This window comes from Marmota flaviventris, chromosome 13 (assembly GCF_047511675.1).
Source record: "Marmota flaviventris isolate mMarFla1 chromosome 13, mMarFla1.hap1, whole genome shotgun sequence".
Taxonomy (NCBI): Eukaryota; Metazoa; Chordata; class Mammalia; order Rodentia; family Sciuridae; genus Marmota; species Marmota flaviventris.
The window spans coordinates 87,606,051-87,632,692 of NC_092510.1; the positions used below are offsets into that span (position 1 = coordinate 87,606,051).

At 42.4% G+C, this 26,642-nt stretch overlaps 1 protein-coding gene across 3 annotated transcripts in view; it reads right to left on the reverse strand.

Annotated features, from left to right (window-relative positions):
* Positions 1-26,642, reverse strand: part of Astn2 (astrotactin 2) — an 839,030-nt gene that overhangs the window by 622,379 nt on the left and 190,009 nt on the right. For 2 of the 3 annotated variants that reach the window (XM_071600870.1, XM_071600869.1), the window contains exon 4: positions 25,343-25,345. The exons of the other annotated variant lie outside the window; for it this stretch is intronic. In XM_071600870.1, the coding sequence (XP_071456971.1) occupies positions 25,343-25,345 (3 nt within the window). The remainder of the gene's footprint in view (positions 1-25,342; positions 25,346-26,642) is intronic. 3 annotated transcript variants of the gene reach the window in all.

Sequence of the window (26,642 nt, forward strand, 5' to 3'; positions counted from 1 at the left end):
TTCTAGGTATTCATGCCCCAAAATTCATCTTTGGATCTCAAGTTAGGAATTCCATGTCTGGTAGAAGCATCCAGTCCTAAAAGCAATAGCACCTTTCTCACTTGCTGGACTGAAAATGATATTAAAAATAAGCAATGATGGCGGAATGTGATGGACATTATTATCCAAAGTACATGTATGAAGACACAAATTGGTGTGAATATACTTTGCATACAACCAGAGATATGAAAAAAATGTGCTCTATATGTATAATACGAATTGTAATGCATTCCGCTGTCCTATATAAATAAAAAAATTAATTAAGAAAATAAGCACGTTCTATTTCTACCCAGTAGAACAAAGGTTGCATGAAGCAATGCTAATGTAATGTACTATAATACTTTTAATTCTCTCCTACTCTATTGCTCTCTCTTTTATTTTATTGCAATTTGTGTTTTCATGATTTTAAATGTAGGCTATGACTCATGAATTGAATCTAAGTTGCAGTTTAAACAACGATGTTTAAAGAATGACAGGCATCTTTTTCAGTTTTGCCTGTTCGCTGGTTAATTACTACTGTGATCTTGGACAGTGCACATACTCCCTAAGCCTCAATTTCTTCTGCTGTAAGATGGGGACAATTATGCCTCCTTGGAGAGTTGAAGGAATTAAGGCAATACCTTGGGAAATCTCAACAGAGCGCTTGGCACAGAATAGGTGTTCAATAAACAGTAGTGATTATAAATAGAGGCTGCTAATGGGGGAATTAGAGCAGAGTTAAATCTTTCTAGCCTGAGGGAAAATAAAAAGGAAGAAGGGAAAAAAAATTCTCATTCATTTTCTACCCAGGGGGTCTTTCTGTCTTCCAAATGTAGCTGTTTGCTGTGGGGAGGGGAACTTGGTCCAAATGCTTCTGTTTGCTGTGACAGGATTTATAAATAAGTAAAATGCTTTATCAAACATTTATGGTTGTGTGTGAGAATCAGAAAAAAAAATTTAAAAAAAAGAAAGAAAAGCATGTGGGCTGGGGGTTTATTTATAGTGTCTCCCTGTTTTTCCCTCTTCAGCCACAATTTCACAGCTTATCTTTCATTTGCTTATGATTGTTCTTGGATAAACTTTACTTCTAAGCAGAGGGTATTAATTATTAAAACACAGACCAGGAAAAAAAACAACAAAACAACCCACGCTGTTCCCCCAAACAATGACAGGATGATGTAGCAGAAGGAAGCTACCAGAAAGAAGAGCTGAGAATTGCCAACACATGCTTTCAAACAGAGCCCAGCCTTGGCAAAACCCACGTTAACAAACATTTCCATGGGTGCCTACGAGGTGCAGCCTAGAAGCTGTGCCTGACATGGTGCAGGGCAAGAACCAGTCCACAGCTTCTAATTCCTCTCCTAGTGGAGGGAGGGAGCCCCCAGCACAAGGAGGGAGGAGTCACGTAAACAGCAAACCCTAGGACAGAGTTGCCTCTAAACAAAGTTGTCCTTTGTAGGAGTCAACTTGGCCTGAGAAAGGAGAGCAGCGTTGACATCAGGCTGTCTTGGGTTTGATCCTCTGCTCCAGTGCCTCCTGGCTGTGGGAACTTGAGCATGTCCCTCATCTCATTTTTGACACAGGTGTAATAATGGTCTCCTGGCAAAGGTTACTGTGGGCATTAACTATCAAAGTTCATGTGAAATGCTACACATATGGTCATTAAGTCATAAGTACTTAATAGTAAGAAGACAGGGTGTGCCACACAGTAAGGGCTAAATAAATCTCTGGCTCTGTTTCCTTTGCTGCAGAGTTTTAATTGGATTACAAATTGTACCCACCTTTGAACCCCTCCAACTACACTGTGTCTGTGTATCACTGACATTTTCTCTTCTCCCTTAGGTGTGCCCTCCTCATGTGACCCCTGCCTTGGTCTGCCTCCAAATTGATCTATTATTTACTCATTTATTAACTTTGATCCATCACCTGCTATGTGACAATCCTGGTGCAGGCCGTGGGATTCAGTGAAGGAGGGGGACATATTCCCTACCTGCATGAAGCTTTCCTTCTCATGAGAGAAAGATGAGACTAAGCCTATCAATAAAGTCTCATGTCAGATGCTAAAGAATAAACAAGAAGAATAAATCAGAGAGGAGAAACAAAAATTTCTGGGGGAGGTGGGTATTACTTAAAACAGGGAGGTGAGCAGGCCTTATGGAAGAAGTAACACCCATGCAGAGAACAGAACAGGTCACTAAGCAGACAGATGGGTATTGAAGGGAAGAGTGTCTCAATAGAGAAGCAGCCAGCACAATGCTCTAAGACAGGAACATGCTTACTCAGCCCATCTCTGACTTTGACCTTCAGGAAAGAAGGAGGAAGCAAGGTGACTTGACCTGGCAAAACAGCCTTGCTTTTCCCACACACTAATGCGAGCATCAAGTCCCTTGCCAAGTGACATGTGCCCAGTATCCACACTGGATTGTGCAAACACGTTTACCAAGAGACAGAAGCCCAGCTGTGTGCTCTGCCCCTGCTCCATATGAAGAGGGAGTATTGCTCTGGGCTGGGCTTGAAGGGATCAGGGGTCGCACCATCAGCACCAACTATATCACCCTGAGCTCCTGAGCTTTATAAGGATGAGAGCATCATTCATGAGCATAGACTTTGAAATAATTTCTGATGTCTTTTAGGATTTTGCAGGAGGAATCTGAACCAAAAAAGGAAAGAACCAGGGCATCAGCCTCCTCGGCCCAATTAACTAAAATGACCATGAGTATGTAATATCTGATAAAGAGCAAGCCAGAAGGTTTGTGTTGTGTCATGTCCAGAACAGCAGTTCCAAGAAAGCCTGCCTGCCTGGGCCCTCGCCTAACTGTGTGACTTGCTTAAACTCTCTGTGCATGGATTTCATTTATAAAACGGGAATAATAAGAGTACTTATCTCCAAGAGTAGGTACCAGGGAAAAATGTGTTAACTTGAGTAAATCTTTAACCCAGAGCCTAGCTCGTAATAAACTTTCATAAACATTAGCATTTGGGAAACTGAATTATATATGTATTGAAAAATTGGTATCATTGAACACTACACAGCAATAGAATAAATTATCAGTACCTGCAATAACACAGAGTTTTGCAGATAACATGCAGATTGAAAAGAAGACAGACAAAAAGAGAGCACATCTCTATGATCTGCATAGACAAAAATCAGGAAATACCAGCAGATGGTAAGGGAAGCCAGGGGAATGCTTGCCACTGGGGGGTGGATATTGACCAGAAAGGTACAGAAAGGAAACTTCAGAGTTTTATTGCAGGGCTGCCTGGTAGAACTTTCTGCAACAATGACATTGTCCATATTCTGGGCTGTGGGATTCCCCAGACTCTATACAATACGATAGGCATATGTGGCTGTTGGGTCCTTTAAATATGTCTGGTGTAACCAAGGAACTTAGCTTTTAAGCTTAAATAATTTTAATTAGTTTAAATAGCCACACTTGGCTCATGGACACTGTATTGGGAGGCACAGGTATCTCAGTCTAGAGGGTGGTTTCATAATATATATATTACACTTAAAAGTAGTTCAATTAATATGAAATTTATATAACTTCACAATATACAGGGCTACCTTTCAAAAGTCAGCTAGGATCAGCTTCCTTATATCAAAGAAAACATTCAGCATTTGTTTTTTTGGGGAGATTGGCTAACTTCACTTAGCATTATCTTCTCTGACTCCATCCATTTATCTGCAAATGCCATGATTTTATTCTATTTTATTGCTGAGTAATATTCCATTGTGTATATATGCCATATATTTTTTTCATCCATTCATCTATTGAAGGGCATCTAGGTTGGTTCCACAGTTTAGCTATTGTGAATTGTGCTGTTATAAACATTGATGTGGCTGTGTCCCTGTAGTATGCTATTTTTAAGTCCTTTGGGTATAGACCAAGGAGAGGGATAGCTGGGTCAAATGGTGGTTCCATTCCCAATTTTCAAAGAAACCTCCACACATATTGGCTGGGAGGCATAGATGAACTCTAGATAGGACAGAGGAGTGGAAGGGGAAGGGAGTGGACATGGGGTAATTAATGATGGTGGAATGTGATGATCATTATTATCCAAAGTACATGTATGAAGACACGAATTGGTATAAATATACTTTGTATATAACCAGAGATATGAAAAATTGTGCTCTAATGTGTAATAAGGATTCTGCTGTCATAATATATATATAAAGTTAGCTAGGAGTATTAATTTACTTGCATTGCCTCATCTGTTCCTCATGAATTTGGGATAATGTAGGGAGAAGCATCTCTACAGTCTCCATAACTGTGACTCCACTACAGCTCAGAGAGGAGGGCATGATTTGCAAGTGACCACCTAGTGGGAATGACAGTAGGTGGTGAATCCATTCAGGTTCTTCTCCAGAGTGCAAAGAAGGCAATGAAAAATGACCAGCTGAGATAATGTCATTCAGCAATTCAATCACTGGAAACATCTTTTGAGAACCTGCTAAGTGACAGGTGCTGTTTCGGGTTTTTGAATGGACCAGTGGACACAGGGAAGGCTCTGCCTTCCATGGAATTTGCGCTGAGAATCTTTGCTCATTTCATTCTCTGGCCACGTCTTCAGAATCCCTGATATGAAGTGACTTGACCACGTGACAGATGGGTGAAAGCAGATTCAATTATGCATCTTCAGTTACCTATGAGTGATCAGACAGTCTAGGCTCAAATCCAGTTTATCCTCTGAACCACCAGTCCACCTGCTCTTCTAGCCATAACTCTGTATTTTATAAGGTAAGAGAAGGGATGAAAGAAGCTATCCTGGAAAAAAGTAACTAAAAGAACAGCAAGCAGGATTATCAGCAATAAAGATTCTCCCTACATAATGGTAAAGGACTGATTGCCCACAATAAATAGCAACCCCATACCTCCTTCACATAGCAGATCAAAAACCAAAAACTGTAAAAATAAATGAAATCAATCATTCTAGATTCTGAATGGAAGATTTTAGTACAACTGTCTTAGAAACAACAATAGTAATCACAAAAAACCAAAGGGGGGAAAATCTAGATAAAGAAATTAGGTCAATAAAATTAACAGATAGTGTCTAATGGCTACACATGAACTCTTTTGTCCAATAATTAGAAAGCATATGATATTTCTCAAGCACACAGTAACCATTTACAAAAATAGCCATGCCCCAGGCTATAAATCAAGCGAAACAAATAACAGAGAATTTAATGGTATCACATCATATTCTCTGACAAAATACAATAAAATTAGTGTCAGTAATAAAAAGCTTTTTAAAAGTATGCATAGAGGTATGCATAGAAATGTTAACAAAAATGCCTGAAGTAAACACTTGTTCAGAGGAAAATATAAAGACATTTGAAAATTATTTTGAATTAAATAGCAATACATACACCACATAGCACAACTTGACATCTAAAGATAAAGCAAGACTTATAAGAAAGTTATAACACTTAATGTATGTGTTGGTAAGAAAGAAAAAAAGATTAAAAATTAATAAATTTGGGATTTAATTGAAGAAGATCAAAAAGGAATGACAGACTTATAATAATACAGGAAGAAAAAATATTTAAGATTTAATGATAAAAAAAGAAATAATAAAGAGTATCAACAAATCAGGAACTAATTTTAAAAATACTAGTAAAATAAACACAACACTAAGAAGATTAAGAGATGAGCCGCTGTCCCCAATCCATTAAACCCATAACTGAAAGTAGAAGAGAATAGGATCTAATATGTGTTTTGGTATGCCTGTATTTGTAAACACACACGTGGGCAAGCATACAAATATGCTCACAGGAACTCATCACACACACACACACACACACACACACACACACAATATCTGCTACCTATTAAAATAAATAACATTAAACACACAAAATATTATTTCCAAAAATATAACGGCTTGGACAAAAATCAGTCATTCTTAAGAAAAGTAATCAATACTAAAAGTGACTTATGAAGAAATAGATAAATGAAATAGCCATATAAACAACTAAATTGGCAGCCAAAAATTACTACATAAGAACAGACAAACAAAAAATATCAAGTCCAGAGAGATTTAAGCAAAATTTCTAACAAACTTTGTTAGAGAGCCCCTATTTCACAAAACAGTTACACATACATATTGTTATAAATAATAGCATGTTAACTTAAGAGGGACAGCTGTATGAATCCCATGTTTAAGGAAGCTAAGGGTCCTGTTGATATTGAGATTTGATACAGATGCTAGAAAGTATAAGGATCATTTACTGAAGAATAGATGCTATAATGATAAGCTTCACAGTCAGGTTAAAAGAGAAAAAACACCATCTCACATGATACAGAAAGAGAATTTAATAAAATTTAATCCTTGATCTTAGCTTTTTTTCTATTTTAAATTTTGATGTTTATTAGTAAGAATATTTTAGTGGATGTTTACTTAGACTTACATTGTAAAAATATCAGTATTAATTTTCTCTCATATTTCCCTATAATATAAATTCCACATGTGTATAATTTTATCAGAATGGACTCTACTATCATTTACAACTAAAAAAAATCCAACAAAATAAATAAATAAGTAAAATAGTTTTTAAATGTAAACACCATAGGGACAGAATAAAATTTGTTTTGCTAGCAAAAGTTTATTAACTTTTAATATTTGGTAATCTACCAAAAAACCTACATAAATGCTGTACATAATAACAGAATTTTAGAAGTATCCCCTTTAAAATAAGATACAAGAAAACAATATGCTCTGTCATGATTCTAATTCAACACTGAAGGGAAAACCCAGCATCTATGTGCCTTAGGACAAGATAATTCACATGCAAGCTGTACAGATTTGATAAATGATAGAGAAACATCACATGAATTTTTTCACATGAAAATTAAGGAAAATATAGAGTGGCAAAAAAAAATAATATTTTCTAGGTTTGATTCAAGATCAATGAAAAACAAGTATTTGTACACACAAGAAACCAACAATTAAGAAATGTAATAAATGTGGAAAGATGAGATTTGTGATTATAACTGAAGTGGCAATGCTCCTAGGAATTAGATGTAATAAAAGCACAGTGATATATGCATAAATAAAATATTAAAATTCTACTCAGACATAAAAGAAGGCCTAAATAAGGAAATGTATTATTTCACGGATGAGAAATCTGTGTTTTGTGAATTCTGCAAATTAATCGGTAAATTCAATGTAATGACAATCTCAACCACAGCAAGGCTATAAGAATTTACCATAAAATTCACATAGAAGACTAAATAAAGAAGACTAGCCAAGATATTTAAATAAAAAGAACAATGACAATTTCTACCCTGTATGATACCAACACATTATAAAAATATAATAATTAATTAAAAGCAGCATATCAGTAGAATAGAAATCAATAAATAGACAAGTGGAAAGAAGGCAAGAACTCAGAAACTGACTTTTGCATGCACCTAGATTATGGCACTATAAATTGGTGGAGTGTCGATGAATCCTACGTAGTGGACTGGAACAGGTAGCTATCCATGAGAGAAAATAAGGACAATTAAATCTTCATGACACCATCCACACACAAATTCCATGATTGAAGACCCAAATGTGACAAGCGACTGCTTAAGAATTTAAAAGGAAATACGAGAACATCATTAACACATTAGGATAGTGAAGGTTTCTTCAGTCATCCACAAAAATCATAAATTAGAAGTGAAAAAATAGAATTTTGTAGCATTAAAATGAAAATATTCAAAATTGGGAAATGATTCTCTTCATGAAATTATAATGTAAGTTGTGGATTGGAAGAAGATATTTTCAATTGACAAAGACCTATTTATTTTTTTTAAATAATCATTATCAATATTTATAAAGAATCTTTACCAATTAAAAAACAAATAAGGAAAATAACCCATCAAAAAATATGTGCAAAAGATATAATCAGAAAAAGAAAATGTAATATAAGAAAAGATGTTTAACCTCATTAGTAATCACTGACATGCAAATTAAATCAGCATTAAAGTTAAAATTTCATGTGCTACAGATTGGCAAAATATAAATTGTCTGATGTGTGTTGTCAAGGATTTGAAAAAGTGAGAGCTTTTATAGCATGCTGGTAAGAATGATAAGATATAAAACTTAAAATCACAGAACGATTCTAGATATAATCATGGCTACAAAGTAAAATTAAAAACATTCAAACAGCACATGACACCAGCCTTAATGTAGTAAGGAATAAAATTGGTCAAGTTCAAAGCCAGCCTCAGCAACTTAAGGAAGCCCTAAGCAACTTAGTGAGACCCCAACTCAAAATAAAATATTAAAAAGGGCTGGGGATGTGGCTCAGTGGTTAAGTACCCCTGGGTACAATCCCCAATACCAAAAAAAAAAAAAAAAAAAAATAGTGACAATGATTAAATACATAAGTTAACATTTTATATGTAAAAAGATCTGATGTATACCATAAAATAGTTACATCTGATCCAATTTGGGTACTATGTAAGAGTATGGAAGTATAGTGTATTACTTTACTTATTTTATTGCATGGTTACAGCAATTCATAATTCAAACTAAAACAAATTTTACAAGGATTTTTTTAAGGACATGATTGAAGAGAAAGAACAATAGATACAAGGATGTGAAGACAAAATCACAGAAAAGATCAGCACTCAGAGTGAACATCTATAAACTTCATGCCCTTCCTAGCTCTTCAGCTCCCAATTACCCTCTGAGCATCCCAGCACATTGCCCAAAGAGAGAAATCTGGTTATTAAAGCCAGAGGGCCAAAATTTTTAGATAACCACCTGGCCAGAGAACATAGCAGTCCTGATGCTGGTTCCTGAAGACAATGTTCCTCCTTTTGTACTCCTTGTGAGGTATTCAATAATGTCCTCAGCCATGTCATCTAAGAAATTAAAGTGAATTGCAGCAGGTCCAATGATTTAAAAAAAAAACAGTACCTATGTGGGCCAAAGCACTGTACCAAGCAGTCTATGTGTTTGTAACTTACAACTAACCTTTGGGTGTTATTATCCCATTTCATGGATAAGAAGTTCAGGGAACAAGAGTCAGATACTTTGTACCAACCCGACAGCTATGAAAAGAGAAATCTGAAAGAATAGGCAATCTGGCTGTCCACTACCCTGCATTAATGTCACCCTAGCAAAGCCAGTTGCACAAAGGTAGCTTCATGAGCTCCAAGGCAAGAGATCCAGATAAGCAGCCATCTGATGATGGTCTGAGTTTTTCAGCAATTACAATCTTGGAAGAGCTAATCCAGGGCTCATCACTCTTGCTTACAGTTGGACACTTAGATTTTTGACAAAGCTATGGATCCTCTTCCCAAGAAACTGAAGATATCCAACATTTTTAAAAATGTTTTCAGGCAGAAACTCAAACATAAGACCAACATTAAAAAAAAAAAAAATCCTGCTCTAGAGAGCAGTGAACCAATTGCACTTTGTCAGTTACTGGTCCTCAGATCTGCATTTTCATCCCCGGGCTTCCTTCATCTGGGAGGCTGCAAATGACAAGTCAGAGAGAACACAACTACCACTCGATATGTGTTGTCATAATTCCTGTCACCATCAATGCAACCACCTCCTGCTCTCCCAATTCCATGGTGTCCTCTGAATCCTCTAAGATCCTCAAGCAGCACCTTTCAGAACAGACCTCTGGACTTACCACGCCGATGCTCCACACCCTCCAATGTCTTCAAACCACTCCTGGAGCGAAACTCCAGCTCCTCAGGGTCACCTCAAAGGCTCTCTGTGATCCCACCATCTCCAGTCTCATCATCTAAATTTTTTTCTTTTTCAAACTCAACTCCATCCCCATGTCCCTTGCTGTTGGGACCTGCCTCAAAGCCATGGCAGGTATGGACTCTAAAAGAGCAATGCCAAATGCCAAATTCCTTCCTCTCTCTCTCTCTCTCTTTAACTTCCCATGTCCTTTCCTCCATCACAGCACATGCATTCAAGTTTCTATAAAGGATTCCTTTGATGAATGTCCACTGCTCCTAGGAGAATGGATGCTCTATGAGGACAAGGACTTGTCTATTTTGAGGATTGCTCTGTCTCTACATCTGGAATGTGCCTGACAGGGAATAGGTACTCAAGAGTCTGTCAGTGAACCAAACAAAAAGAGGAAGGGCAAAGGGAAGTTAGTTAGTCTTATGACACTGACCCCTAGACACTGCTGTAGACAGGCCTGTGTGCTCAAACTTGACAGCCACCAAGCGCTTAGCCACAAGAGAAGACATGTCTCCAACATGAAGGGCCAGCGTAGACCAAAACCAGCAGCAATTTTCCCAACACCTCCCACTAACTGGCAGGCAGAGGAGGGACCAGCATGACCTGCAAGGCACAAAATCAAGGAGACAATGTGCTGAGGTCACTGCTGGCAGGGTAGAATGGGGGTTCGGGGCTTGTCCAGCCTGGCACTAGCACCCTCACTCCCCAGATCTACTTAGCAAGGACACAGAAAAGGAGCAGGTTGGGGGTCGAAGCACCAGGCCACACTGGCTCACAGCATACTTAAGGCAGAGGGTTGGCCCCCTTTGGCTTCACAGAGCAGCCACAACCTGGGGATATGACACAGGGTTGCAGCCAGCGTGCTTCTGAGCCCACCACCCACAGACAAGGCTGTGTCGGCAGGAGGCTGACCACTCAGGATTTGGACCAGGCTGCCTCCAGCCTCTCCTATCCCCTTCTTCCTTTTCTTTTCCTCCTTTGTTTTCAAACAGGATAGAGGAGGGAGACCCGTCCTTAGAGTGGTAACACAATGACTTATATGTGCACAGTCCCTTACTGTCTTCCTTGTACACAATAAACTCATTGCTTATGTATTCAACCAATACGGATTGAGGACGTATGTGTGAAGAGACCTAAAATTCCAGGTCTCATGGAACTTAGGCTCTTCTTCGGGAGGGATAAGATTATGTGTGTATGCAACATAGGTATATAAATCATATGTAAATACATATGCTATGTCTCTGTATGTACATATTGTATATAAAATCCATACAAATTATATATACACATGTGTGTGTGTGTGTGTGTGTATGACCCAATTCATTGTCATTTCTGTGTCCCACATGGTAGAACAGTCTCCAAGAGGTAAAATGAATCACTTTGGGTGAGCTACTGTCCTTAACAGTAAACTTATCATTTATAATAATAGGAAAGGGATCACCATTATTCTCTTCGGGTCCTAAAAGGAAACCCCTCTTCTTCCACTTCTCAGTGGTTTCCCCATCTTGCATTTCTCTCTGGTCTTGAATCCCCCCATGCTGCCCTCAGTATAGGCAAGTGCAACATGGGGACATCAGGGCACCCTGACTCTGCCTACAGCCATCCAAGGGACAGAGGCACAGTTCTTCTGCCTCTCTCTCTCTCCCCCCACTCTCTCCTTCCTTCTTTTCCTTCCTTCCTTCCTTTTCTCTTTTTCCTTCTTTCCCCTCCCTCCTTCCCCACTCTTTCTTTCTTCCTCCTGCTTTGCAGTGCTGGGAACAAACCCAGGGATTTGTGCCTGCTAAGCAGCACTCTGCCTCTGAGCCACACCCCCAGCCCTTTCTCCCTCACTCTGCTGTGTGCTTTTCATGGATTCCCAGGTTTCCCTTCGTGCCCCACTGCAGATCTGCCATTGACCTGTAGGTCTGTTGAAAAATCTGTGTTTGGGAACTTGTCTTATCCCTTGCCTTTGTTTTGCCATCTCTTTCCCTTAGACATTCCCTTCTTTACCCTCCAGTTTAAGGATATAGGATGACAGACCTGGATTTTCCCTCAGAAAACACCAGGTCTTGTTAGCACTGGGGAAACTGAGGTCCAGGTCAGAGTGCCTAATTCAACTGGCAGATCTGCAGCGGAGCTTTCAATAAAACCCAGGGAGGTCCACGCCCTGATCAATACTGAGGTGCCCTCTCCTGGAACACACTCCCTCCGCTGTTCTCACCTGGATCCCAGCAGTGAGTGGTCTTCAACGGATCTTTTGCTCCTTGTCCTAATTCTAATCTAAGGTTAAGCTGCCAACTTAATGACCTTTCTGGGAAGAAAAATAACTGAGTGTGGGCTGGGGTTATAGCTCAGTTGGTAGAGTACTTGCCTCGCATGCACAAGGTCCTGGGTTCAATCCCTAGCTCTAATAATAATAATAAAAGAGTGTGGCACTATTTAGTTAACATTTTCAGTGGCTCCCCAGTGCCTTCTTGATGAAGGATCCAGTCTTCCTCTCCAGTCTGCCATTACTGTACATGTCCCCTGTTTCAGTCACTCTCAACTTCTCTTAGTTCCTAGAATGTGCCAGTTTGTCTCTGTTGCCTCAGAGCCTTTGCATATCCCCTCTTCCAGCCCCTGGGGGAAATGATGAACTTCTCATCTTCAGAACTCAGCTCTCACATCACTTTCAATGGGAAGTCTTCCCTGCCATTCTTGGCACATTCCAGTGCCATTTCCTGTGTGCTCCTGGGACACCTGTTTCTATCTTTATTCTAGCACCCTCATGGCAACAGTGTATCGATTGCTTACTATGCACTAACCTTGTTCTAACCTCTTACATGGAACATCTTATTTAACATTCACAGTAATTGATAAGCTGAGCGTGCTCTTATAACTGTTTCAGAGATGGGGAAACTAAGGCCCCGAGTAGCCACTTTGCCCCAGATCAGAGCTGGTAAATGTCAGAGCTGAGAGTCTACTTTGCCCACACTATCAAACCCTTGTTCTGTGGCTGTGACTGCACATTTACCTGACGCTGATACACAGCCACACACTTGTCTAGGGTACAAATCCCCCCAGAGCCCTGTACTTACAGCCGGGACCTGGTTCACGGAGCGTTCACTTTGTAATTTACCATTGAATAAATGAGACCCTCCTGTTCTTTGCTTTGTTCCCCACAGCATGCTGCAGAGCAGCTGGGTCAGTAGCTAGGAGACAGGCATAGACTCTGGAGTTAGATACAAGTCCCTATCCTCCCTCTGCCACATCTTCGTTTTTAAAACAGTTGATCTCTCTGAGGTCCTATTTGTCCTGGTCTGTAAAATGGGGCTTAGGATGACACCACCATAGCATTAAAGAAAGGAATCCATGAAAAGTGCACAGCGGAGTTTCTGAGCCCAGAGCGCAGGCTCTCAGTGTTTGCCATGAAGGCCATTACCCTTCTGCCTGTTCCTTCTCTTGCCAGTCCCTCCCTCTCCCTGATCACCTTAATCAAGAGGAATTCCCTCTGCAAGACTCACCTGGGGTCTGTGGAGACTGAGAGGGGAGCACAACTGAGCTGGCCCACTGAGCCCAGAGCCCTCCTTCCCCCTCCAGGTTGCCACCTTCCAGCTGTGAAATGGAGTCCCTGCTTGGCTGGGCCCCAGAGCTGTCAGGGGGCTGCCAATTTCACAGTTCACAAGGCTGCTGTTCCCCCCTGATTAATGGGGTGCCAGCAGCCATGGGTAGGGCCGTGACACCAGTCACATGGGGCTCTCTCCCCTTTGCCCATACTTCCCAAGGAAGGGAGAGCAAGCCAGCCTCATGCATATTTATGTCAGGAGAGAAGTGATTTTATACCGCATGCCTTCCAAAAAAATAAATAAGATTTCACCCAGGTCCTGTGCCTTTCCCTCAGTGAACTCAGCATGCTTCAGGGAAAACACACACACGCACAGAATAATGAGAAACTGAAAACACTTAAATACCATTGATCTGAGCAGGGCATCCTCACACCAAGAGTGACCCAAGAGAAACAGGCAATATTAAACCCTGGAGCTTGGACAGGGTTGTTTTGAAATCAATCCAGTTCTAACCTGCAACCCCTCGGGGATTAGAACAGATGGGTCCAAATGCAGCTGGGCGCTTGAGGCCTGCCCCATCCAACCTTCTAAGTCACGGCTTTGGTTGATGCCATCCCAGTACTGGGCCATTAGGGGTGATTCATCCCTTAGAACACAATTGTTATTTCTTCACTGCAAAAGCAACTGGAGTCATTCACTATGGCATTCCCTCTACTGGGACTAGAAGAAAAGTCTTCATCTCAGGTAGACTGAGCTCTTCAGCTCACTTGACATAATCTCTGCAAAATGACTTCATCTTTCTGTGCTTCAGCATTTCCACCTTTATGAAACAACCCTCTGGCCCAGGCTCCTGTGTGTTTGAGCCCCACAGGGTTATCAAATGGGCTGAGCATATCTTTGCAAAAGTCACTTCTTTTTGTTCCTCACCTTCTGCTTTGGCTGGATATTGTGTGTCTTTCTGACTCCACCTTAAACCTTCCTCCTTCAGAAAGGCCTCCCTTGAGTGCTCCAGTAGAGGCCAAGTAACCCCCTGAGAAGTCAGTATGATTCTCTCCCAGCTGCTCTGTATGAATGACCTTAGTAACTGTGTGCTGCCTTGGTTCTGGCCTCCAGTCTCAGGCCCGATGCCCCCCATCAGAGGTTAACGTCTCCCAGAGCAAGTGGCAGGCCAGCCATTACCGCTGCTCTGTCTCAGCATTTGGTCAATGAGTGAATGAATGAACAAACTGATGAGTAGTTGTGAGAATTAAATAAAGCAGCATACAAAGCGCCTAATCTATTTGCAGAGGACTCTCAGCACACTAAAATAAGTAACATTAATTGAGCCTTTTCTTGGTAATAAGTACTCTTCAAAGCATTGTGACATGTATTAACTCATTTGTCTTCAACAGCTTGGGAATGCACCCTCTTATTTTCCCCATCTAGAGATGAGGACAGTGAGAGATGGGACGGAGACAGGGATGTTTATTAACTTGCTTACACTTGGGATAGTGAGCACCAGTAAATTTCAGGAGTGGACTGGGGCAGCCTGGGTTCAGAGCCCACATTCCTAACTAAGGCCCTACAGAGGGACCTTATTCCATCACTTTGCCTGCCCGCTTAATCTTTCATGGACTTAATTTTCCTCCTTGAAGCCTCCCGCCAACATGCAGTCTTTCTGATTCACCAGCCCCACCCATTTGCTTATGAAAACCCACACCCCCCTTTCCCCAAACTCATGAATGGACAATTGGGTTACAAAGCTGAGCACTTGCTATCAGAAGATTCTGTGCCACCCTCTGGCTCCATTAAAGAGGGAGGCATCTTCATCTCTGAGGATGTGAGGAGACAGTATAGAAACTGCTTTCTCCTCCAAGGTCTTGCTGGGAGACTCCCAGACCTCGGGCCTAACCCTGGCACTCAAGAGCAACCTTCTTTCTTAGATTTCATCTTCTTCCTGAGACACACAAGTCAAGAGCCTGCAGAGGGTGAGGCAGCAGGAAGGAGAAGGGCAGTTTGGGTCACAGGCAGGCTGAAGGCAGAGCTCACTGGAGTGAGTGCCCTCTCTGCATACCACCGCTTTGTCTTCCTGAAAGAGAGCCCAGGGTACAGCAGGCCTTTACTGCCAAGGACACAGCTGGAGCTTCACGGAGCCAAAGCAGGCAGCCTGTCTGTGGCTGGGCGAGGCCGCTTCCTGGGGTGATGAACAGCGCCAATCAGGCGTACTTAACATAATTATAATGAAGTGGATGCATCTGGTCTCTGAAGGCTTCATTCACCAGGGAAATCAGGAGGAAGTGATATCTCTCTCTCTGCCAACCTCCTTAGGACACTTATAGGAATAGTCCTGGAGCCAGGAGGCTATGGACATGGGCTGGAGACTGCCCTCTGCCACTTCCTAGCCGGCTCGGAATACTCATTACTGAAGCCCCTTCACCCCTCCACATCCTTTCTGTACAAGGAAGTGTGAGTAGATAAGGGTTTACATGAAAGAAAGTCTTCCTCTCTTCTTCCCTGGGTTTCCTAATAACCTGTCCCACATACACACACCATTAGCCATGCCTGCCTGGCACATGGTACTGACTTTTGGCTCAGCTTCCATTGATCTCAATCCACGGGCAGATCAACAGTCCCAGGATTCTGGTAAAAGAGAAGGAAACTGAAGAGTGTAGGTTCAGACCTGCAAGGGTCCAAGCTGCTCACTATACACGTGGGAAGGCATCTTTATGGCCCAGGAAAGGGATATGATTTCTGCAAGATTATTGATATTTATGGAGTGTGGCCCCTGCACCAGACTATTTGTATATTATTGCATTTAATCCTGAAAACACCTGGAGACTCTGACTATATTATTAAGCCAGTTTTACAGATGAAAAATCTAAGACTAACAGGTTAGTTAACTATCCAAACTCAAGGCACTATGCAGGACAGTGTTCACACCCACATCTGCCCCAGTCCACACCCATCATCCTACTCCTGACCATTCCTAGAAAGTCCTACCATTAGGACTGTGCTTTGGTTTATAAACTAGTGGGCCTTTAAACATGTTGGTAAGCTGAAAGTTGGTAAAATTCCCCTCTCTTTTTATATGCGCTAGTGGAGTGCTAGATATTGAAAGGAATCCTGTGGTGAATGCTTTTGTAAAATAAAGAGGCATTTAGGAAAAGAATCTGCCATTCTCTGATTTATCTCTTTGCTAAGCTGAGCCTTTCAGGAACCAGATTCTTTTGAAGCAAGGCACAGTGGCCCTGCTCTGAGCAGATGGACTCCTCACTGTTCTGGACAGGACAGGATGCTTTGAGGGTCTGTCACACCCACAGCCACCTGCTTTAGGAAAAAGGAGATGCAGGTGCCTCATAATCCAGAGGGTTCCTTGCAGGGTGCCCCAAGACTCCTCCATCCAGGAAAAGCTCAGGGGATCTTGGCCAATGTCTGAGCAGAGGTGGCTGCTTCAGATTAGCATGTGGGTGATGATATGTGAGGAACTTCCCATTAGGACAGTCAATATTAAATGACAAATTCTCTCATGGGGTGTTTGAATAGAAGACCTAAGAAAAGACTCAGACAGGCAGAGCTTGTCTCCAGAGGAAAGGAGATGAGCCAAATGCAGAAGCTGTGAAGAAGCCAAGGACTCACCCAGGTGAGGAGGCAAAGAGAGATTCTTTTCAGACAGATTTGAAAGAAGCACAGAGAAAAAGAGACACATGCTAAATTCAGTAGAGCTACTTGAGACAGAAACAATGTGTCAATTCTTGTTTGATCTGAGCAAAGGCTTGTTCTCCATGAGGCCTGAGATTGTTTTGTGATCAGGCGTGGTCCCACAGTTCTCCCACACACAGTAAGGCTAACACAGTGTCAGTAAAATGTCAGCACTTCAAGGTCATGCAGACCTGCGTGTGAGTCCTGCTTCCGACAGGTGTGTAATCCTGGGCGAGTTATCTACACTCCTTCTGCTCTGGTGTCCTCATCTGAAAAAGGAGGTAATAAGGGGTACCTACTCTGTCAGGATTTTTTTTTCTTTCTTTCTTTCTTTTTTAAGGATTTAGGGTGTCAGTATTTATTAAGTGCTGATCTCAGAGCTTGATCCATACAGAGGAACTAATATTACTCCAGTTGCAACTAAAAATAAACCTCCATTAGCTGAACTAAGTAACCAATTCTTTGAATCCTAAAAAAGCTGAATTAAGACACTTCAGGCCAGTCATTCATTGATTCACTTACTCATTCAATTCGTCCACTCACTCAATTATTTACTTGTTGTCTATTCTGTGCCAGGGAATGTTCTAAACAAGAAGCATAACATTGAGCAAAATAGATAGAATCCCTAAGGAGAGATAGATGACAGACACACATTTGTGGATAACGGGTCAAATTGTTGCAAAGACTAAGAAGGAAAAGAAAGAAGGGTTATGGAGAAGAGAGAGAGCAGTGTGTGTGTGTGTGTGTGTGTATGTGTGTGTGTGTGTGTGTGTGTCAGAGAGAGAGAGGAGGGAAGAGATGCACACAGTGCACACATTCTGGAAACAAATTCCTATAGATAATGGGAAGATGATAACAAAGTGACAGTGCAGAGTAGCTGCCATCTACGCTGTGATATGCTGCAGTCTACCAAAAGCTTCACCTCTGTAGTTGTTTGATATTTCCACATTCTTGTGAAACTGACATCTTCATTTTACTATTGTGATATTCTCACCCCCACCATCTGCAGTGCTGCCCAGGGAAGAAGCTGCCTCTCTCTCCACTTCTGTGTCCTGTCTGCGAGGTTGACCCAAACAGTGTGGTCCTGGCCACATTACCCAGATGCTATGGTCTTTAGAGTGCATTCCACACATGAGGAAGCATGCGTGTTTAAGGTTCTATAGTTTTAAAATGCGGAGAAGAAAAGGCACTCAATAAAGGCCTGCCTTGGAAATGTCAAGGAGCGACAATCTACGGGCTGCCCCTGTAAGAGCACGCACAGTTTTTCAGTTACATAGGAGCAAGTACCTGGGCTGGCGGGGTTATCTACTAGCATGTAGGATGGTGGCCTCTCCAGCCATGTTGGGAGTGCAGAACTGCACCTGCCTAAGTGAGAAGCAGTAGGTGCCCTCTACCCCAGAGCCACAGAGCTGGCCCTCCAGGATCACCCGGCTTTCAAAAGACCAGCATCTTTTCCTGCCCTGCTCCAGAGACAGTGGGGCAGAAGGGCCTGTCCACCCTATATCCTGACTTCTCAGAGAGGAGACTTCCACCTTTTGAGCAATGCCTTACAGGAGGAGAATAGCACAAGAGGGTCCCAGGCCATAAAGAAGGGAAAGAATGGCAGTGATACATCCAGGGAAGAGGGTGAGCAGACCTAGTTATAGAGAGCTGCTGCCCATCTGCCTCTTCTCTAGCAAGCAAACTAATCCCTTCTAGTCAGGGTGATATTCATTCATTCACTCACTCATCCATTCATTCACTCATTCATCCATTTTAAATATATTTAATAGTCTCCTACAACCTGTCAGGATCAAGGCCCAGGATAGGAATAGAAAAAAGCACCCATTTAGGAGAACTACGGTTGAAATGTTAAGGTGACATGGCCTAGAAAGTTAGAAAAGTCTGTGTTAGAGCCACCACGACCTCTGTCCCCACACATCCAGGTTAACTTACTGTGTCACTTTAGATAAATATGTCCCTCTCTCTGGGCCTCAAAGCTTTTTCCTCAAATATCCAAACACACAATGAACAGTTTAGAAAAGAAAGAAAATAGGAAGGAAGGAAGGAAGGAAGGAAGGAAGGAAGGAAGGAAGGAAGGGAGGGAGGGAGGGAGGGAGGGAAGACGGACAGTCCATAAGAGCTTCCCCTTAATGATTCAAAGCACTGTGTCATTTTATATACCTGATCTCCTTAAATTGCAAGACAGTCCAGCAGGAAAAAAACATGCGTTTTGGAGGAGAGGAGACAGTCTCACAGGCATTTGGATCTTGCTCCAGTTTCCACGTGTTGTGCATTGGACAGGTGAACCTGGACTTGCTGACTACTTTCTCCTCTGCTGCCAAATTTCTCAAAGGTCTCTGGGCCTCTGATCTGCCAGAGACAGTTTCTGTCTAGCTAGAAACACAAAAACCGAGGAGTTGGAGAGAAGGGGGAGTACAGTCCTTTCCTGCTGCCACTAGAGTGTTTCTGCCCTTGTGCCAATGGGGAGTGGCAAGGTCCTCCTGTCCAGCAGGGCCTAGATCTCCTAAGCCCTCCCACTCCTGCATGCCAACGTGGAAGGCGCTCTACTGCTTCCCACTGCTCAGACCCAGCAGCCTTAAGGGCCATCTCAATTTCTCCCTGCTCTGAGACAAGTCCAGAGTTCAAGAGCTCTCAGGGGTCAGTTACGAAAGGGGACCTGTAGGTGCTCAGGATAAACCGGAGAGAGCAGCCCTTCCAAGGGAGGTGCCCCCACTCAGCTCCTGCCCATGCTGAAAGACACAGAAAGAAGCTTGGGGTTCCTGGATCTTCCAGTCATCAAGTAGAGGAGAAATGCAGATTTTGATGTGAGATTTTGTGATTTATAAATATTGACAACTTAATTCAAATGTTTAAAATATGTCCCACGTGCAAACCAACCAACCCCAACTAGATCCAAAGGCTGAATTCTACCCATGAGAATCCAGGGTGAAACCTCTATTCTCTAGTCTCTTCATTCTGGTCTCTCCCTTCCTGATACCAAGTCCATATTTAAATCCTTCCTTCTCATTTTGGCCCAAGTTTCTTCCCGTGTTTGTAAGAAATCAATCAATTCTACCAACAGTCTTCACTCACTAAAAGTGAAAGTCAATGCCCTAGCCTCCCAGGCTCTATCAGTCCTTCTTTCCAATGTCCTATGACCTAATTTATTTTAGTGCTCTCTCCCTGATGCTGCTGCTTCCTAGTCTTAAATGCTCAATACAATGATACCACAGTGCCTTTGCCCTTGCTATCTCTCTGTCTCTAGCTTACTTCTTCTGAACCATATTCCATGGTTCAGTCCTCAAATGCCCTGCTCATCAGTATGACTTATTTTTGCAGACCCTCGGTCCTTTTTTGTTTCATTTATCCCACTTTATAATAATCATCATTGAATATTGTATATTATTTCAACCTCGTTCATTTCTTTATAGTCTTTCTGCATTAGAAAGGTTGCACTACAGAAACAGATATGCATGCATTTTCTATTTGTGCTAAATAGTTCCCAAATGCTTTATCATCGGTGTGCTAAATAGTTTCCAACACACAGTAGGTGCTTTACTGCTGTGTGTGGGTTTAATGAATGAAGAAGTGTTTTCTTATTGAACAAGTGTGTATGGAGACACACTTGAAAAAGCAGGCTGAGCTAAATACATATCAAGAACTTTAAAACATTCAGACCATTTGACACCATAATTCCACTCCTGGGAATACCCTGAGGATATAATACAGGATAGTGAAAAACAAATTTAAACCCAAAAACGTTTTTTGCTGTTGAATACAAAATAGCGAAGAAAAAAAATGGGCATCAATAAATAAAATATGAGGCAGTCATAAGACAGAATCTTAAACATATTGAAGTACTTATAATATTAAATCAAAAAGCATGATAAAAACCAATTAACAGGTAAGAGAAAAGATGGGAAAATAATAAAAAGTTACTATGGTTGATAGGCATTCTGGGAAAAAATGTTAATGCTTTTCTTTATTTTTAAGTTTCCCACAGTGAGTATATGTAACTTGTATATTTAGAAAATATTAGGAAAAATCAGGACTGACCAGAATTGTGGGTGATGGTGTTCATCCACTGCATTCCCAAGGTGGGGAGGCAGGTGCTCCCTGGGAGGAGCCCTGAGGAGGAGCTGCCCTGGATTCTGACAGTCAGCCTCCCTGGGTGGTTCCCAGCCCTTTGAGGGGAGGCCAAGTCAGGTACAAAGTCCCCTGACTGCTGGGAAATTGCTCCAGCTCTGATCAATCAGGGAACATTCTCTTCAGCCTCTGGCATTTATCAAACCTCCTTCACCCTCATCTGTCACTGTGCGGTGGGGCTGCCTTGCTGGGCACAGTCTAATCAGGTCAGCATGCCCCGAGGGTCCCCAGAGATAAAGAGGAGGGGGGCTCAGAGGGAGCAGGGAGAAAGGGAGCTGGGATGAAGGGAAGAGGATCCCCAAGGAGGAGGAGGGAAGAGCAAATGTTCAGAGAACACCCGTTTGTTTTGCTATCGTGGCAATTAATGCTGGGAAGTGACATTTTAAGGGGCTCTGGTGACAGCTTTGGTGACATTCCTGTTTGTGATTCCATGACAAATCTCTGTCTATATCTTATTTTAGAGAGCGTGGAGACAGCTTGGAGGACGGCTGCCTGAGATGCCAAGCTCCTATCTGTTTGAGGCAGGGCTTCTCTGTTGCCTGAGCCTGGGCATTTAGACCCAGGGTCAAGGTCAGGAGGAGGAGCCAATGAAAAAAGGCAGAAAAGCCTCTGAGGCAGGGTCTGGTCTCAGATGACCTTGTTCATCTGAGATTCAATGAAGCAAAAATGGACATCGTGTCATGCTACATGCAGTACTTGCTTTGCCCATCAGTTGGGGAAGAAAAAAGGAAAAAAAGATAATTCAAATCTGAGAACCCTCCAGGCTGGTTCTTTCTAAGGACTCTATTTTGAAGCACATACATATCTTACCTCCTTTCTTCCCTAATAAACCCTAAGAAGAAAATGGAATGGAAACAGATTATACTGCAATTTCACAATCTGAGAAATAGAAGGGATTACTTTAATTGTGTCTAATCTCCAATCCAGCTACTCCAGCCTTGATAAATGGCTACAAAGTTTGGTTTGCATATTTCTAAAGAGAAGGCGATTAAGATCTTTAAGATTCCAGCGGGATGGGGAGAGCAGGATAGATGTAACAAGTTGTTTGCCAAATGAAAGGATACTTCAGGCATAAAATCAGTGTAGGAAACAAAGAGAAAGGTGAATCTAACCTCTAATCGGGGTCATAAGGACAACTTCCCCATCAAACTCTGTGGGTCATAGGCGAGTGACTCAATTTCCCCAAACATAAGCTAAGTTCCTTGTCTCCCCAGAGGCTTCACTGACACAGAGTTTGCATTGAAGAAGACATTCTATAAATGTTTAGAGAGATATAAAATAAAGCCTCGAGTGCTTCTACACTGTGAGCTCTAGGGGAAGACCAGTTATTATTTTGCTTTGCATATCTACATTAAACACATAATAGGTGCTTGTAAACATTGTTAAGTAAATGAATGGACTTATGAATGGATGAGTGAGCAGTGAGAGAGAAGGGTATCCACGGAGAAGACACAGGGAGCAAATGCCAGCCTGTCTCTCTCAATGGATGGATGGCCATTGACTGCGGAGATGGCTGATGAGGGAGACAGAGGGCACAGTCACCAGCCTGTGGGATGTTCTGCAATGCAGAACTCAGAAGGTGCTTGGAAGGAGGAGAGCGGAGTGGCAGTTTAGTGTATGAATGCCAGGCCACTCTGGTGTTGAGAGAGTCATTTCCAATCTTCCCTTCTCTGTATGCTGGAGATTCTCTTTCAGAACCATCTCACTGAACCAGCTTGATGCTCTGGTTCCGGCACTTCCACCCATTCGTCCTTCCGGTAGCCCCCAGGGTGACCCTGGCAGTGTGCCCTTTAGGGAAGGATGTCCCAGGCTCTCTGACAACCTCCACCAGGGCTGCAGGACAGCTGGGAAGAGGGTGTGTCTTCAGAATGGTGGTGCTGCCTACGCGGGGATCAGAGGACAAGGGACATTTTGGGGGGTAAGAATTGAGTCCCTTAGATAAAAAGATAAAGGAGGGCACATTGAGCAGTTTCAAGATAAAATGCAGAGATGACAGGACCAAGGGAGTTGGGGTTGGGCAAAAGTCACTGATGGGCTGGCCACGGGGATGGCAGGGTGAGACACAAAGCCCTGTCGAGGGCCCTGCCTGCCTCTGTCACCAAGCCAGCTTCTTCTACCAGCCCTTTACTCTGAGGCCTATCTTCTCCTTAAGATGTCCAGGCACGGAGCTCTGCCAGTGGCCAGGATCTGTCCCCACCATGGGCCTCCTAGCACTCTATTAACCTTTCTGAAGGGGAAGATTTAAGACTCGGGTTATGTTCCACTCACATACTGTGAAATCAATCCAGTGGTTCACACCAGCCTCCGAAATGCAACAGAAAGATAATAGAAGACTTCAGAGCATGCCACATGCAATAAGGAAACGTACTCTTGCTTAACTTCCTGTTGAGGCACTACAGATACATATATCACACACACACGGGGGGGGATACAGTGTGAAACATTCCTTATTTGTGGCTGCTGTTTTTCAACATTTTGGACAAACAGCTCTAAAAGACCTAGCTGGCTGGCATCTATGCCCATGTCCTACCTTTCCTGCTCAATTGGCAGGATTGATGCATGTTGTGTTATCTCCGGACCATGCTTGGATCAGGATATGAGACAAAGCCAGGTTCCAATTGTGGCTCCATCACTCATAGCTATACACTTTGAGATAATTTCTAACTTTGGATGAGTACCTCTTCTTTATCAGATGTATGGGAGGGTTCTACAAATTATTAATTTGAAAATACTAAACAAGATATATCCAGGGCAAACAAAGAAAAGAAGTTCAGAGAGAAGTTACTAGCCAATGGAATGATGCTAAAACATCCCTCTGTGTGCTCATCCATTATCCATTTCTCCTATGCAATGTATATTTATTAATGCCCATCAGGTGTCTCTATTGTGTATGGAATAGAGACTCATTGGTTGATCTCATGGAAATCTCAGCCTAGTAATAAAATTAAATTATCTAATAAATAAGTCCAAACAATAAAAAGCACAACTAAAGAAACACATAAGATAGTTGACAGTAGACAAAAGAGAAGAATTCACATAGAGACAAGAGCTTTGTCTGAGGAGGTGACATTCAGGCTGAGATCAGAATGATGGGGAGTCAGCCATGCCATGACAGATTGGAGAAGGAAAGAGAGGGACTTCTCCAGGCAAAGTTAACTTGGGCATATGCAAAGGGCCTGTGGTGGAAGGAGCTTAGCAAATTCAAAGAACTGAGAGGAGGCCGCTGTGGTTGGAGAGGCCGCTGTGGTTGGAGAGTAGAAAATAAGAGTCAAGAGTAAGAAGAGCTCTGGGATTGCTTTCAGCTTGGAGTGTTTTGACTACAGCCATTGTAACAGCAGCTGCTGAGTGGAGATGGATGAGGAGAGGAGGCGAGGAAGAGCAACACCCATTAGTAATGTGAGGGTGAGGTGACATGTTAGTGGGGACACCATCAAGACTGCTGTGGCTTGATGAGGAAAGGGGAGTGGGGGTTGAGAGCCTCTGTGTGAAGAAGCAGGAACACCAAGGTAAGGCCTTAAAGGAGGGGCTAAGAAAGAGTTCTGAAAACTCAGAAAGCACTATACAAAGGTGACATTTACCTGACAGTCACAGAAGTGTCAGAAAGTGAGTTAAAAACAGCTTCTTGGTTTCTCACATCCTTGGGATCTACTGACACCCAACACGAGTTCCCTGCACTTTTGAGCACCACTCAACTGAGAAACTCGGAATTCCTGTGTAGCAGCTTAGTCCTACAGAGAACGGATGGTAATTACCTGTATTTTTTATTGCCAGGATCTTGGGTGAAGCAAGCCCAGGGGCACCGGGCTTTAACTATCCCTGGAATTTTAAGAGCTCCGTGCCTTCCTAAGAGTCGCAGTCCTCAATGTGGAACAGCGCGTTCCCACGGGGCTCTGCCCCTCACAGTAACAGCTCTCCTGCCTCAACCTGTTCAGCCACCTCCAGTCCTGTGACTTGGGCACGGTACCAACACCCTCTCTGTTTCTGCTTCCTCCTCTGAAGAGTGGGAACCATATTAGTACATCTCTCATAGGTTTACTGTGAAGTGTCCATGAAATACTTCATGGGCAGTTCTAGAAGGGTAGTGACAGTGGCAGCAGCGGTAGTTCCCAGGCCAACCTCCCCATCCATCTTCTGCTCAGGGTTAATTACAATGGCTTAATGAGAGAATGCACAGGACAGCAGCAGGGCCCTTACTCATTCAGTGAGTGCCCCCCTTCCCCACCCACTCAGCAAGTATCCCCTTTATCCTGAGCCATTCTGGACTGTGATCCTGAGCCCAGATAAGGTTCAACCTGCTGCTCCTATGTCAGAAAGACTGTGGCACCTTCCCTTCCATCCCTGTGGGCCACTGATGACATTGGATGCTATTTCTCTTTCCTTCCTCCATCCTTGGTCCTGAATGGAGTTAAGAAAGTAGAGAGAAATCTTCCTTCTGCATCACTTCACCAAAACAATCATTATTCACAGTAGCCAAGAAGGCTGATTTTTGACAGACAAAAGGAATTTGAACCAATGTTATTTTAAATTAAGATCTTTTTAAAAAGAGAAAACTGCACAAATGAATTAATAGCAACTATATGAATAAGACCAGAAGGGTCCACAATACTGTATGTGTAGTGGACGTGATGGGGTATGGGCTACTGAGGTGCCTCTGTGTGGGGGAGGAATGTATAGATTCCTTTGAGTGTGTAGGAATATATTTTAAAAATGAGTAAACATGGTAATACTCACCAACATCACACCTGGGTGTCCCCCTTTGAGCCTTGATTGTGCTTTCAGAAACATATCTATCCTACAGAAATATTCTCACACAGCAACAATGTATCTAGCTAGCTACCTAGCTAGCTCTATGTGCAAAGATGCCCTGAACTTGTTTTAGGTGCAGAAAATTAAGATAATGGTCAACAACTAGGGATTGTAAAGTCAGCTTTGGTATGCTGGGTGGTTCACATTACGGGATCCTGCACAGCCACCAAGGAAGTAAGGTAGGTACGCATGGTTGATTAGGAAATGTACTGTTCAAACATTGTTTAGTAAAATATCAGAGAGGTGCAGATATATGTGGGTGAGATGACCTCATTAGGATATACCTCAAGGCAAACACATGTATACCATATATGTGTGTAATATACATACATGCTGGAAGAATGTAATTCAAACTTAGCAAGGGTCAGCCTTTGAGTCCTAGCATGGAATGAGTCAGAGAAACACAGGTAGAACTTTTAGTTGTTCCTTTGTATAACTCAGACTTGTTTTTTTTTTTTTAAATTTCTGTTTCTTTCCCTCCTTTTTCCTTCCTATTCTTTCTGCCTCCCATTATAAATAGCATGCATTTCTTTCCTAATAATAAAACATAATTATAAAAACCCAACATCCATTCATCCATTTTTTATCCCATTCCTCGGTAAAATGACAAATTTGTTCTTTTAATTTCCTCATGCATCCATGCATACTACTAAGGGAAGGGAAACATAAATTTAAGGAGGGATAAAGAGAATTGGAATTAGCATGCACTGAGCTTCTGTGATGTGTCAGACATAGTGCTGAGCACTCATGCATTTACACAGGTAAGTTCTCAGCAACTTGCTCAGG